This window comes from Nomia melanderi, chromosome 7 (genome assembly GCF_051020985.1).
Source record: "Nomia melanderi isolate GNS246 chromosome 7, iyNomMela1, whole genome shotgun sequence".
In the NCBI taxonomy this organism is placed as follows: Eukaryota; Metazoa; Arthropoda; class Insecta; order Hymenoptera; family Halictidae; genus Nomia; species Nomia melanderi.
This window is the reverse complement of record NC_135005.1, coordinates 11848780-11864357: the sequence shown is the minus strand read 5'-3', so window position 1 is coordinate 11864357 and position 15578 is coordinate 11848780. Positions and strand designations below refer to the sequence as shown.

General features: G+C 29.3%; 2 protein-coding genes and 1 long non-coding RNA gene across 20 annotated transcripts; 2 read left to right on the top strand and 1 right to left on the bottom strand.

Moving 5' to 3' along the window:
- Window positions 1-29: 29 nt before the first annotated feature.
- CrebB (Cyclic-AMP response element binding protein B) lies at window positions 30-7320 on the top strand. 15 transcript variants are annotated; one of them, XM_031984510.2, is made up of 9 exons: window positions 30-171; window positions 938-1148; window positions 1604-1753; window positions 1860-1989; window positions 3303-3392; window positions 4033-4176; window positions 4538-4620; window positions 4799-4859; window positions 4958-5104. In XM_031984510.2, exons 2-8 carry the CDS (start codon window positions 957-959, stop codon window positions 4811-4813), a joined length of 804 nt encoding a protein of 267 aa, XP_031840370.1. In that variant the 5' UTR covers window positions 30-171; window positions 938-956; the 3' UTR covers window positions 4814-4859; window positions 4958-5104. The 15 variants fall into 15 exon arrangements, with proteins under 15 accessions (XP_031840370.1, XP_031840369.1, XP_031840368.1 ...); XM_031984509.2 differs by lacking the exon at window positions 4538-4620 and having other exon boundaries at window positions 938-1049; window positions 4958-7320; XM_031984508.2 differs by lacking the exon at window positions 4538-4620 and having other exon boundaries at window positions 938-1049; window positions 4790-4859; window positions 4958-7320.
- Window positions 7321-7410: 90 nt separating this feature from the next.
- LOC116430410 (uncharacterized) lies at window positions 7411-8504 on the bottom strand. The gene is made up of 4 exons (XR_004235699.2): window positions 8268-8504; window positions 7980-8063; window positions 7755-7798; window positions 7411-7573 (listed from the first exon to the last, which is right to left on the bottom strand). It is a non-coding gene; the product is annotated as an uncharacterized LOC116430410 (long non-coding RNA).
- A 326-nt stretch (window positions 8505-8830) lies between these two features.
- Hyccin (PI4KA lipid kinase complex subunit hyccin) lies at window positions 8831-14576 on the top strand. Of its 4 annotated transcripts, none has more exons than XM_076369371.1 (9): window positions 8831-9638; window positions 10023-10157; window positions 10843-10968; window positions 11036-11253; window positions 11334-11480; window positions 11583-11713; window positions 11800-11913; window positions 12505-13018; window positions 13704-13851. In XM_076369371.1, coding segments are annotated over exons 1-9 (1536 nt in total). In that variant the 5' UTR covers window positions 8831-9488; the 3' UTR covers window positions 13705-13851. The 4 variants fall into 4 exon arrangements, with proteins under 4 accessions (XP_076225486.1, XP_076225487.1, XP_076225489.1 ...); XM_076369372.1 differs by lacking the exon at window positions 13704-13851 and adding an exon at window positions 13163-13670; XM_076369374.1 differs by lacking the exon at window positions 12505-13018 and adding an exon at window positions 14079-14576 and having other exon boundaries at window positions 8836-9638; window positions 13704-13979.
- Window positions 14577-15578: the final 1002 nt, after the last annotated feature.

The following is a 15578-nucleotide window of genomic DNA, read 5'->3' as shown; positions in this document are numbered from 1 at the left end:
TCTTACGAAGGGGTGGAGGGAAGTTGTCGGCCATTTTGATCGTGACGCGCAGCGCGGAGGTCGTGGGCTCCACCAGTGACGAAGCCACTGGAGTTTTGACGTGGCTGCTACGTACCTGCCCGTTTGCCCACTCCGATTGCAGCAAAGTTGGTGACGAGAAATACGTAACTGGTAAGTACTCAGCTGGAGAATAATAACAACCGGGCATGGACCACTGCACTTACGATACATCCGAAATGCTGCCGAAACAATTAGCATTTCATTTCGTGAGATCAGCAGAGACAGTTTTACGTCTGCTATGGAATATGCCGTAAAATATGGCGCCTTAAGAAAGATGTACGAATTTCTTGAAAAGGGCAATGGGGGTTACGTGACGATTCTGACATCTCTTTTCACTGCTAATCAACACCAGGGAACACTGATTGGTACAATCTCAGCCACGTTGAACCGTGTTTCTCCTTTCTTACGACATCTGGCCCTTCGTTCACGTACGAAAGCATCTTGAGTGTTTATTGTTCTTGTATTATTTTTAGATCTGCTTATGTAAATGACGCAGTAGTACCGCCGATCGCTTAACTGGCGGGAAATTTAAAAATATTCACATGTCATCGAACAGTCTCGATTTTGTGTCAATATATTTACGAATTTTCAAATCCTGCTTGTTTTGCTGGTGTTTATACTTCGTTAGATATTTAGTTTTATGAAGTTCAAGAGTGTACATGTGTTTGATTTTTTTTCAAGCGGGAAACTTACACGCGTTTGCGTATGGGTATTGTTTTTTTTTCCTCATTTCATTTATTTACGAGTTCCGAACTTTTGAATTGCTATGAGAAATTTATACGATATTCGATCAAAAACATCTAAAAATTTACAATTGCGAAATTTGAAACATTTTTAAGAATATGTACACAGTTTTAAAATTATCTTTTGTTTATAGGGTTTAAGGTTCCCAGGCTATGGAAAGTATGGTTGAGGAAAATGGATCAGCCGTTGACCCATTATCTACGGGTTCTCAAAGTGGCGATGCTGCCCCAGCAATAGCTACATCGGTACAATCTCTCAATAGAACACATCAGCAGCAAACTCATCATCTGGTAGCTTCGACCAGCATTGTGCAATTGACGCTACCTTCGTCAGGAACAACACAGGTATACAGGAGAAATTCCTGTGTATCTATGTCCGATCATTTATTTACTTTTTTAGTTTCAAAGCATGTGTATATCACTTATTTATGCTTTAATTATAATCATAAGTTCTATTGCTTACTTGAAGAGCACTGTGTATGGATTCAATCTTGCATAATGCTGGTTCATTTTCTAGAGTTCAAATTTAATTTTCTTCATTGATTTAATCTTTTCTAATCTGTGAAAATAATGAATTTAATATTTGATAAATTTTGTGATATCTTGATACATATATTGTTTTTTAATAGTTAGTAATAGTGCCTTGCATATGCATGATAATAAAAAAGAATTGTCAGAGTTATTATTTCATATTAATGTTCAGATAATTTGTAAAAATATTCATATTTATATATTTAATATAGATAATATAGATTTTTCAAATGGATTACACTAATTGATGTTTTTTTTTGTTAATTTAGGTACAGTCTGTTATACAACCTAATCAACAGTCAGTCATTCAGACTGCAACAAATATCCAGCCTGTTGCTATTTCAAAAGGAAACGTCATTCTTGTTAGTAAACCTAATTCTGTTATTCAAACAGCTCAAGCAAGCTTGCAAACACTTCAGGTAATTTGTAAATATATTTTAAAATTAAATTATGGCTTCTAATTCTTATAATATAGCAGAAATTATTAAAAAAAAAAGAACTTTAATAATAATATTGTTATAATAGGTGGTCGAGACTGGTAGTGATGATAGTTTTTCAGACTCTGAAGAATCTCCAGAGCAGAGAGGAGGTATTCTTACCAGACGACCATCCTATAAGAAAATTCTTAATGACTTAGGAGGTGGTGAAATTACAGGTAAGTCAATTTCTTTTTCTATTTTGATAATCCAAAAAAACTGATTGACAATTTTTTTATATTATAATTAAAATATTCAAATTATATTTATTAATATGAATTTAGAATAAAAATTTATACAAAAGTAGTACTGTTATTTATCCTGTTTTTTATATATCTTTTAACAATGGTACAAAAACAAAAAATAATAAAGTGCATGTCAGTTCATACAGTGACTGTTAATATTTATATTAAATAAACTATTAAATTGGACATAGCATTATTTAAAAATTACTTTGCGCTTAAGAAAATAAATACACCGATTTTTATATAGTAAATGTTTTGTAAAAATGTAGATATTTTTGTTTTTTTTAGAAATTTTGTTAAGGAGTATGAATGCAACACTTTACGCTTGTTAATGTTTGACTTTATGTATGTAAAAGAAAAAGGAATGCCATGCCAAGCTTTGAGTGTAAGGTACTGTGATTAAATTTAATTTATTAAAAATAAAAAATCTAAAAAACGACAATAGTAGAATCTCCTCTAACCATTACCTGTGTGTGCATAATATTGCATTGGATAATAACAAATTTTTACATAGAAGCAAATAAGCTCCCATATGTAATTAATTTAATAAAATGTTTATTTAACTTTATTTAAATCGAAGTAATATCACATAATAATAATTGTTATTTGACTTTACAATTCCTGTTCCTGAAATTTTTATCTTTTTTTATTTAGAAATTTGATTTAAAGTACAAAATGAAAAGTCAAGCAATTACGATAGTGACAAGAGTTCTAAAGTGATTAATTACATGATAAAATAGATGAATTAAAATAATAACTTGCATTGATAATATTGATTTCATATTTCTCTTTAAGTCTGTAATAGAATTATATATTCTTTTATTAATTTGAATAATTATTATTTGAAATTTAGTCACTTTTAACTTTTATGTTACCTCGATCTTTTTTCCTTTTTGTATGAGCTGACTGCACAGTATTTTAATAAATATATATAAACAGCAGCCAGAAAAGAAATAAATATTATAATTTTGTTTCCGTTTTTTCTATCTTTTTAAGCAAATTTTAGTTGAATTGAGAAATATATATATTTATATACACACATGAATTATGCACTTTTATACAATCAGGAAAGTTATTTTAGAAGAAATGATAGTTATCACTGTAAATGTTGTAACTGTTTCTTTTAAGTAATAGGACAAAAAAAAATAAATTTATAAAATTACTATTTTATGGGGACTGTTCAAGTTCAGTTACACACCGGTAACAAATTTGTTATAATGGGGGGTTGTACTGATTCGGTGTTGCAGACGGTCGATTGCCCCCCCTAGAATCATCTTCTGAGTGTGATTCTAACGTGGACAGTGAAGTGTCTTCCCACTCTCTCCATTATCAGACAGGTTGGTTATTTTTTTCTTCTACGTATCTTTCCTGGCTGTCCTTTATATTATTTCTGTGCATATTCCAACCTCTGTTCCATTATTTTGAAGAAAATAACAAGAGGGGAAAGTAAAACTGTTAGATTAAAGTTATTCATTTTGTCTCTGTATCTGTTGCCTATTGTGATATTTTATATTATATTTGCTTGGTGTGGCATCCGTGCTTATGGGATTCTCATTTTATTTCTGGATAGGCATTCGCACATATATTACATAAATAACATTATTTAACAAAATACGTGATTCTAAAAGTTTTGTGCCAGTAATTTAGTTAGCGCAAGGAATATATTACTCAAAAAGTTCTCCACTAAATGTGCACTTGTTTTATTAACCCATTCGTGCAGAATAACGTGTCAGACTTGTAGCATATTTTTGTGTTTTATCCTGATGTATTAATAAGTATTAATACGTTATATTTTTCGTTCTTCTCTATAACTCCATACCATCTAGTCAGCTTTTAAGTATTTTTTGGACTATTTCTACATTGCATCGCCTAAGCATATTTTGTCCACAAAATGTACAAAATAACTGTTGTGCGAATGGGTTACTATATAATAAAATATAACAGGTGCATTATAGCTGAAACTATTATGTTTTACAGTAATTCCAGCTGGTACTATCCAAATTGCAACCCAAGGAGAGGGCGTACCAGGACTTCATTCATTAACTATGAGCAATGCAGCAACTGCTGGTGGTGCAATAGTGCAGTATGCGCAGGGTCAAGATACACAATTCTTCGTCCCAGGTGGGAGATTTCTCATACTTCTATTGTAAAAATTAAGTTAATCTTACAGTAGTATATATATGTATATATGTATAGTGGTACCTTAACTTACGAACTTAATTCGCTTCAGTCCGAAGTTCGTATCCCGAAACCCAGCTTTCTATTATATTATAATTCAGGATTATAAAAGCTTCAGATTCGTTTTTTGAAATTAAGTTCGTATGTAGAACGGTTCATAAGCCAAGGTACCACTGTGTATATATAAATATTTTTTTTAAAAAATCGTATCATTAGTTGTAACGATTGCAACAAATTTTTACTATATTTACTACTGTTATATCATTATGTTTTATAAAACTGAATCTATGATTCTATATTTCAGAACGTGGATTTACGTATTTCAACGTTCTGAAATACAGAATCATAAATACACACATGAATCATTTGTATCTCCATCATACATGGGTCAGTATTGTTGCCGTAAGAGTACTCTGTTGCAAAATTCTTTTAAAGAAATGGCATAGACATAAGCAACCCATGTGCCATCCTAGTGTTAATCCTACAATTATCCTATAATTAATTACAAACGAATAATATATAAATTTAAAAAGTACAGCCTCTGGCAATGTTCCAGCTTACACAGGACACGGTGTTGTAGTAGAGGACGCAGCTAGAAAAAGAGAGCAAAGGTTGCTTAAGAATAGGTAACATTTGAATAACATTTTTTTAAAAGTTTTCCTCAATTGATCTCCCTTTCTTTTTATTTTATATTTTAATTGAACAACGTACATTTTTCTCATAGACAAGCAGCGCGGGAATGTAGAAGGAAAAAGAAGGAGTATATAAAGTGTTTAGAAAATCGTGTTGCAATATTGGAGAACAGAAATCAGACATTAATAGAAGAACTAAAATCGTTAAAACAACTATGCGAACCGAAAACTGACTGAGGTTGGTGTTCAATGTTAAGACACTGTATCAAAACGATTATCCAGCTACAAAACCTTGTACATGTCTTCTTTGTGTACATTATCCTAAACGTTGTTAGGTAAGCGATGGTGATGTACATGCATTCTTATAAATAAGTGTTTCTGTAACATATTGTATTTAAGTGCGAATACAAAGGCTTGTGAAACTTGCTATTACTAAAGCGAGAAGCCAAAGGTATAATGAAGATACAAAGGCAGCAAACTTATAGGCAATATTCAGGAAGTCAATCTATATTTTGGATAAACTAATCGATCATAAAACAAATTCATGTTAATGTTCATATGTTCGAAGTAACTGTTGGTAATGAGAAACAGCAAACATAAATTAATGTTCAAAACGTATTCATTTAGATTGCAGTGACTATGTAACATTGAAGAGTACAGTGGGTTCTGTTTCAACCTATACATGAATATGGTATTCGTGTAGTTTCGCTCTACTTTAGGAACCTTTTCATTAGTAAAAGTTCGAGAGTTATTAAAAAGGATATAAGAGAATACGTTTACCAATAGTCAATTTGTAAACGAAATAATTGGTCGCTAATAACGAATACTTCGGAGAATCGCCTTATACATAATGTTTGCTAATGTAATTTAGAAACGTTTAGATACAGCTGCAATTTAAAAAAAACACATAGTTTTCATGTAAGAAAAAGTTATATTTGTTAGATGAAACAGATGTTTATAATTCTTTTTTTTTGTCAATGTCTTTATTTTTTGTACTTGAAGAAGACAAAACTGGTGTAAAGGAAAAAAGAGAGAATGCACGAATCTATTACAAGTTTATAAAACTTGTAAAATACGTATGATTGATAAAGTTGAAGATGTTTGTAAATAGATCAAAATTTTACTGATTTGATCATTGCTGCTGTAACATGTATGTGTATAAAGGGCCGCCTCGGTATAATTTATACTGTAGGAAACTATGCTCTAGGAAAGCACTAATTCAAAGCGCTCTCGTCTGATTTTACTTTCTATCTTAAGATGCCTCAAGTGCGAAAAAAGTGAAGAACAGAATTTGTAAAATATGAATGTAATATATATCTGGAGTGCCTTGAAGATCGCGTATTAAACATACACAAACACACTACCTATAAAATATGTTTTAGGTAAATATGGGTACATACAATATTTTTAAATGATATATCACGTTACACTTTTATGTCCTGCGTAAAAGATCATACGGTTACGTTGATATTTGAACTTTTATTCTCGTAAATTCAATGGAAAATTAAATAATAACATTCGAACAATTGTTGTTAGTTTACGCAGTGTACTGTAAATTACACGCAAATGTAATTGAATTAATTTTATATCAGAATAGAAAGAAATGAATTTATTAAAGTCAAATGTTTTCATACAACTTTCGAATTTTGTAAAAGAATCTTTTCATTGTGTATTCCACACATATTTACCATTATAGAAACCAATTATTCTCTAATGCATTTTTCCTTATACAATGGATATTCTATGACCTAGGTATGAAAACTATTTAATGTATAATTTTAATTGTTATATGTTTATAAAAAATATAAATTTCATATATTGAAAATTCAGTTTGATCATTCAATTATATAGTAGAAATTGCTTTATATTTTCAAATATCAGTATTGATAAGTCTTTAAAAGATCATAATTTTGTTTTGAATGCTTATTATTTGTATAACAATAATAATTACTAATTTATATAAAATAAGGTAATGAGATTGGTTTGCGTGTTTTCCATACTTGCATTATTCTCTTCTTACCGCTTGTATATTTTTCTTTACAAATTTTAACATGAATGATCAGACTGGAAATATCTTTTTTGTAACTAGCTACAGAATGTTTCAATTTGTTTCTTGGAAATTTTTTTAATAAATATTACTCTATATTCTTCTTATACATGCTTGATGTGTAATTTACAATTATACAGTCTTTACCAAATTGGAAGCTAGATTATTTATGAATTTTTCTCGATAAAGTCAAAGTACAATGTTCTTATAGTAACATGTTATGAAACAAAAACGATTCATTGTAAATTTCGTTTTCCTTATATATTAAAATTTTATTTGTGATTACCGATGATCCTTACACTTTCATCTGTGTTCTAATGTTAATTATTTGTAAGATATATGTATATCTTGATTGCTGCACCGATATTACGAAACATTGTATATAGATAATATATGTATTTTTACATATCATCTGCCTTTAAAAAATATAGTTCATAAACCTCTTAAAAAGTAGTATTATTCCATGAATAACGTGTAGTAAAATAAAGAAGAGAAATATAAATGAAATAACATGATTTTATTTTAATAATTTAATTTTTATATTTAATACAATATAGATTATATACAAATAATTTATAGAATTTTATGTATAATATATATGTGATTTTTATCAATGAAGTACAAGTTGACTCAATACAACCATGTCGTCTTAACTGATTACCTAAAATATAAAAATATTAGAAAATGCATGTCTAAGAAGTTTATTATCATATTTTATGATAATTTTAAACTTCAGTTGGTAGTGCATGTAGAACAAATAATCACGAACTCATGTAATGGTTCATGTATCATCATATTATTTTCAAATGAGAATAAAGTTATTTAAAGAAAATAATACTAACCATGTATCGAACAACTTGAATCGCTTCTGATAGCATTGTAAAACCTGCAATGAATGAAACTAAGTAAAATCTTATTTAATAATGATAATATTAAATTGTGGTAAATAACATAATTCAGTTGGTAGTGCATGCTAATAAATAATCACAGTATCATTTGATTGGTAAAATATTTCATCATAAATAAAATATGAAATATACAGTTATACAAACATATTTGGTACATACCACATATATTGAATGTTTACATTCCTCACTGATGATATTTCTTGTTAATTAATAGTAGATTGCGGCAGAAGTAAGTTTACCTCCCTATAATAAAATGAATGTAATGAAGAAAATAAATTATTATTACATTATAAATAAATTTCTAAAAAAATATATATTTGATACGTTAATAAATATAAAAAACTAATGAATTATAAGAATATTTCAAGATCAACATAATTATTTATTGAAGATTTTCTTGGATTAAAAAACGCATGCTATTATATTAATAGAAGAAGTACCACTTACACTGCTTCGTATTTATTCGTAATAAATAAGTAACAATGTTCACCAATATTTTTACTTGGCACTGATCGTGTAAAATGAATAACATTGTATAATTTTTACATTATAATATTTTTTATTTTTCAAGTTATAGAAGTTTCTATTAACATTTCTCCTACTTTCACCGAATACTTCCTGAAGAACATTCTCACTTAAAATGACCAGTACTATAAAACCAATAAGAACATTGAGAAAAATCATACACAAATAAGATCCAGATCTCTTGTTAATTTTTGTGAAATGATTCACAGCGCCATTCGTGTTTAATTCGTAAAGTACAACGACAGCGGGAAATTTTAGTATCAATTAAATTTATTACATAATATATGACCCAGTATTTAATGATTAATATTCTAGAATAAATTTCTCTTCTTTTTTATTATTAGTTTAATTATTTGCAAATATTATAATATCTACTACTACTAGAAAGTAAATTAAATAATGCTTTCTTTGCTTTTGGGTCAATTTTAATGAACGCGATTTTTACACCACATAATATTCTCCAAAGACCAAAATATGTACTTAATTATAGAATCAATACTAACCAAGAATAACATATATAATGTATGATATTTCAGTTATTAAATTATTCTGTTATTGTTAGTTTCTCTTTATTTTTACCAATTCCAGAATCAAAAATTTTATTTCGCAAATATAGTTGCCATAAATACATACCCATCTATGTGCTACGCATTCAATCGCAGTGTGTAGTTACAAGTGTCAGATTCGCAATTGAGAATTGAGTGCCGTTGGGAGAGGACATGGAGGTAATTGAAAAGTGTTCCAGCATGATTCTGACTAATTTTTAACTATGTTGACTGTCATCAGTTGATAAGAAAGTGATCATTATCAAGATCGAAAGATTTACGTTTGAAACATGGAAATTGTGTGTAACAGTGACGATTAAGCAATGTTAATGATTTTTCACATTATTACAGTTGTCGACCTAGTATGTCACTTAATTTTCGAGTCCTTAATAGATTTCTGTAAATTCAGTAACAGACTGTAAGTTAAAGGATGCGATGCACCTTCAAAATGTCGTTTGTAGGAGTCGTTCGTAAATAGCCAATAATCACTCAAATTTGGTGTAATGATTTTCAAAGTATCAGACAGTTTATTCTGGATGCCAAAGTTTCTGATCAACAAGATTTTAATTTATTGACACAGGCGAGAGAAAAGTAAAAAATGACTGAGAGTTTAATAAATGAATGGCTGGCAGACTGTTCAGATGTCTCGCCTTCGGAACTCCACACTTTTGCTACTACTCTATTGCAAGATAACGAGATAGTTAGAGCACTTTACGTGCTTTTGGAAGAGCGTAGCAAATACAGTCAGGTAATATAATCTTAATATATATTACTTATGTTTAAGTAAAAGAAACGAGTACACATTTAATAAACGATATAAGTTCTCAAAACAGAGTTCCTTTTTCACAAGTATTCATGAAAAGATTAGCATGGAAGAAATTTTCGTTATTTATTATGCGACTTTTACATTGTTCAAAGTACTTGTAATTTTGAGGGTTAATTGTACATGTTTTATGGGCATTATAAGGCCTCATGTCTACAAACATATTAAAGGAAATTCCTTTGTAGATAAGGATATCTTAATCTGATTACTTTAATGATAAAACTGAAAGTTACTTTAGTAATCAAAATTTTAATATATATTTTTAAATTACGCCTTATTTATTTATAAATAATTTCTTGTTCATTATAGTTGGTGGATACAGTATGCGATCAGTTATACAATTTCTACCGTTCCCGGGAAACAGAATTGCAAAGGTTTACCTTGCAGTTCTTGCCAACATTGGTATATATTTATTTGAATTCTGCAGCTCATGGTGATATTAAGGTAAAGATACATAATTACAAACAAGATAATGATTAAACAAGAACCTCATTAATCATGTGTGTTTTCTGAAGTTGACATCTGAATAAAAACTAATGTTATATAACACAGATGAACTATAATTCAAATTAGAATTGCACGGAACAAGTGTTATATCATTTGCATAATTATAAAACAAGTGTTTAGTTCATTCAAACTTGCTGTAATTCTGTATGAAGGATTATTACTGTAATAGTAATTTAAAAAATAATGAATATTAAGTATATATATATACACATATTTGACAACCATATGATTAAAAGAATTTAGTTCCAAGTAAAATTATTTAATCATTAATTACGTTTGTATAAATGATACTTATTTGATGAAATATACACCTGACCCTCGATTTACGCGAAAATCCGTTCTATGTGGATTTGTCTTGCGTGAATAAAAATGTGTAAATAGAGTTTGTCAATATAGAAAAATACAAAATATTGAAAAGAGAAGCGGTTTTACTAAATTTTAATTGATGTTACTAAATTCAGATTACGTAAATTAAGACCGCACATAAAAAGTACCGTATAGTGTTCTAATTTACCGCGTAAAAAAGAAACTTGCATAAATCGAGTGTCAGATGTAATATCAGATATCTCTTGATAAAACATACACAAGTTATATTTACTTTGTAATGTATTTTTTTCCACAGAATTGTCGATCTGTAGAAACATTATTGATCGGATTATACAATTTGGAAATAGTTGATAAATCTGGGCAACAGAAAGCAATTTCTTTTAGAGTACCATCTCTTGCCATGTTGTCTATATTTCATGAGGTTTGTACCTGTTTTAAATGAACACCTGTATAATTCTTTTGTAATAAATATTGTCTGTTTTATATAGCCTGCAAGTTTAGCACCAGCTTCTTTAACGGAAAGTGCTGTGCGTAGATTTGAAGAATGCAATACAAAATTAGTTAGTTGGGGACCGCTGCAGCAAGTAGAAACACTGAATGCACAGAACAGATTGAAAGTAATGACTGCTCTTCTCTTTATTTACAATCAACAACTGGGTTACATAAATAAATTTGCTTTAGAGCAATTGTGCAAAGTTGCCACCAAGTAAGATAAAGGCTAATGATTAAAAATTAATCTTATATATTAGGTATGTCGATTATAACTTATTTAATCATATGTTACAGACTTGTCACTCAAGGATTCATGAAACCAGGACATCATCAAAGATCTTCATATGGAAGCGAGTCCAGTTTTGTTCCAAGACTGTTACCTCGTATACCCGTATCAAGTCAATTTCTTCTTGAATTTTTACATGCTGTATATTTTGCTATGTATGAAACAAATTATTTTTTTACATTAACTTATTTAACTGTACTTGATTTCTAAATCAGTTTTTAAGGACACTTCTAATAAAAGTTTATATATATTGGCAGGTATAATGACTGCTGGTATTTAGGTACACAAGCAGTGGAAGATATTCACAATCGAGCGTGTTATGAAACATACCCAGATGTCATGCTAGTCACAAATGCTATACGTAATTCTGCTAGTTCTGGACCATCAGGTATAAGAAAATGAATGTTAATTAGAATATTAAAACAGTTAATAATAAGCAGCACTAAGCATAACAGAAACGTTTCAACATTTCAGGTCAACTTAGCGATGGATCAATTGGTGTGAGTGTAGCATTGTCACCAAGCGCAACTGCAACAGTATCTAAGTCTATGATCACAAATGCTTCCTTTCGAACGAAAAAGTTGCCAGGTAGGTTTCTAAAATTAAAAGTTATTATCTACTGTCAACTATCATAACCGGATATTTTGAGAACACTGTAGTTTCAAATGTACCATTAATGTCTCTTTCTTTTTGGCACAATATACGAAGTCTGGTTTTTGTTGAATTATTTATAACTACCCAGCATGTTATCAATATTATTCATTGTAGCAAACATCATTTAGTATGCACTAAACTAATATAACGTAAATAAGAGACAAAATTTCAAATTATACTTTCATATTGATGGTATATAAATAAAAAAAAGAAAGAATTAAAAGTGCATGAACGCAATACGTGTACATTATACGATTCATTTCGCATGCCGTAAATATATATATTTGTAAATATATTTTATCTAGGGTTTAGATAGATCAAAATTGTTAGTTATGTATATGAGTTAAAAGTCTTTCGTGTTTATATTAGTAAAAACATGTTCCCATAAGTTGATTTTGCATTATGGAAAACATGTCCTTAATACACAAAACAGAGGTGTGTTCAAGCATTTGCATAATCATAAACACATTTCACATGCAATCTGGATTCAGCAAATGTGCATTAGTTGCAAACATATGTCATTAGACGATCTGGATGAGATGTTATTCGCGGCTGAACTCGACAATGCTACTGCTCAACTTGAAAATGATCAACCGCAACCAACAGTATCCAGCAGTATCAAGTGGTTCCCTTGGCAATCGAAACAATCGCTTACAGCGGCAAATGAAGAAACCGCCAGAATGAAAAAAGTCAGTTCTACTTCCTCATTGGAAAGTTCTAGACATGGAAGCGTGTGCAGTGCTCAAAATTCACCTAATAAATCGTCTCCTAGAAAGAGCAAAGATCACTCGAAAAGAAATACATCTGAACATAATGAAGATCATAATCTAAAAGTGAATCTACGTAAGAGAAAGGAGCAGAAAGAATGTAGTGATTCTGCTTATGGAGAAAATAAAATAAGTTCTGGCTCTCATTTGTACAGTGTTTTGGAAGAACAAGTTCTAGGAGAACTAATCCATGAATCGATGGAAAATTTGTATGTGGATGGAAATAAAACGTTGAATTATCGTACAACTGCTGCTTTATCAACGAATACATGGTATTAGTGGTTCAGTTTCAGCACTTTAGGATCACTAAAATTTTCTTCTTCAATAAACACGCGACAGAATTAGCTCTTACACTGTATAACGTTAAGCAGTCGAATTAGCAATGATTTGTGTATTTATTTATAAATTCGTTTCAGAACATCGTCATTTTTAGAAGAAACAAGTCATAAGCCTAATCATATCACATGTAGCCAAATGCACATTGTGGACAGTTGCATGAAGTTTTGGCATGTTTATTTATAATGAGAGTATTGAACTTATCCTAATACAGGTTTACCGTTATCCCTCCATTTTTTAGTTTCTATTATCATTAGTCTGAAGTATTCCATTTGTGCACAAATTAATACATAACAATGCACCATGTAAATTTGTGTATTTAGTAATTGCATATAAAAACAATCCTTATTTTTAAGTTACGATTGAGATATTATATATTTATTTTTACAAATATATGTTTTAACTAAGTTTTTTTTTCATTTACAGAAGCTTTACATTGTAAAACTTATTTATATTATTTTATGCTTCACTTAAAATTTATAATTTTTTCTATATGCTTTCTTCAAAGTGTTTGTATGAAGTACATATACATTTATATAAAGTATATATACTTCGATACGCGTTTTGTAAAATGTGGTAATAATATATTTCTATGTTTTTCTTTCTTTTTGTTTTGTTTAGATGATATACCAATTCAAGTTACGAAAGAAGATTCTAGTGGAGAAGGGAAAAGTAATCTTGTATCGATCACAGAAGAAGACACCACAGAGCCAAATAGAGTTGGTTCAATGAGACAATCTAAAGATCAGAAAACAGCGTCGAAAATCACGAACTTTCCAGTGCTTGGGAAGAAACCTAGAGAGAAAGATAGCAAAGTGGCTAAAAATACACATACCGCTATCTCAGACAAAGAGAAGAAACTTGGATCTCAGACGACTTCAAAAGAAAGCATTAAAGGTAGTTCTTCAATGTTAAATAGCGAATCGACAGAGCTTGACGGAAATGTAAATGGATGTTCGATCAGAAAAAAGAATACTAGTGTAGAAAATAATTCAGTTACAGTAGATGCTAATATTTCATTAATTGATGGGGAATGTCACACGTTGAGTGGAGATTTAGATAATACTAATATGGAGACTTCGATTAACTTAAGAACACACAATGAACCAGAACCATTGACTTCATCTATTCAGGTCAGCTCTGTTTAAATTACAAAAGAAGGTAGATTTATGAAATGAAAACAAGATAGTATTGGGCTATACTGAATAAACATAACATTTCTTTTTCCACGTCGGTTGTATATAGTCATTGCTCTCAATATAGTGGATCTTTGAGAAATATTCGTTCAGCATTTAAAAAACATTGTGATCTGACACAAAGAGCATTGTAACATCACGTTCTTTCAGACATGGCTCATTACTACACAGATCTCCGTAACTAGCTAAAAAAAGAAGAAAACGAATATAATGGGGAAGGGAACAATAAATTAAGACAATGTACGTTTTCTTTTGCTGAATGTACATAAATGTGTATTAAAGGGTTCTGTTAATTGTCTTTATAATGTGTTTTGATATATTAAACATATGTTTTAATGTATGCTTTTTTCAAAGTTTTTATTTATAATTTTTTTCATGATTTTTAGAATCAGAAATCAGATCGTACATTTATTCACAAAAATATAAAATTAATTAATAACTCAATATACTAACATTTAATTAATTCGAAACATAAATATTTTAAACTAAAACGAATGTACTTATTTATTTTTCCTTTAAATTATATTTATTGTTAAATTTACTTTCATATATATATAAAGTATTCATTTATTATCATTTTGGTTATAAGTTGTTCTTTTTAAAAATTGCTACCTATACACAACAGACGAAAACAAATGGCTAATAGTTGTACAAGAACCAGTAATTTCACTAAAAATAATCAGAAATGTTTCATATTTTCATGAAAAATATTTTTTGTTAGATCTTCACATTTTGGATATTCTGCTAACAGGATATACGACTGACTTGTTTTTTGGGACAGTTTAAAAAGATATTTAGACAAATCTTGTACTTTTTCTATAATGTATCTATATGCCTATCTACATGCATAGAGTTCTCTAATTTATGTTTAGATGAAACTGTGTTTTTATATAAATTTCTACTCGAAAAAATGTTTTTAGCTAACATCATATCTATCTTATAACACATTCTAAATGATTTGTATCAATATTTTTCCATAACAGTACTGTTTATATACCTAAGACCTTTCAATGCATAGGTTTTTATATTTTATTAGACATTTTATATTACACATGATTGTAATCAACATTTATTTCATTAATTTTACTATAATCATAGAAATTACTTTAAAGTATACATAGAACTATACTTAAAAACCAAATTTCTTGTATAATACATTATTCAGAATGAAGAATATCTAAATCAAATTGTCCGAAAACACATCTTCTTTAATTCATCCAATATGTACATTTTCAAACATGCGCAATTATTATACATTTTTCAAGAATACCTTTTTCAAAAATATTCATCAGCTACTTAT

Coding starts and splice junctions, on each gene's coding strand:
- CrebB (XM_031984498.2), top strand. CDS start 957: ATGGAAAGTATGGTTGAGGAAAATGGATCAGCCGTTGACCCATTATCT. Junction 1,754..1,859: donor CAAGCTTGCAAACACTTCAG/GTAATTTGTAAA, acceptor TTGTTATAATAG/GTGGTCGAGACTGGTAGTGA. Junction 4,177..4,771: donor TACACAATTCTTCGTCCCAG/GTGGGAGATTTC, acceptor TAAAAAGTACAG/CCTCTGGCAATGTTCCAGCT.
- Hyccin (XM_076369370.1), top strand. CDS start 9,489: ATGACTGAGAGTTTAATAAATGAATGGCTGGCAGACTGTTCAGATGTC. Junction 10,158..10,842: donor CAGCTCATGGTGATATTAAG/GTAAAGATACAT, acceptor TTTTTTCCACAG/AATTGTCGATCTGTAGAAAC. Junction 11,481..11,582: donor CATGCTGTATATTTTGCTAT/GTATGAAACAAA, acceptor ATATATTGGCAG/GTATAATGACTGCTGGTATT.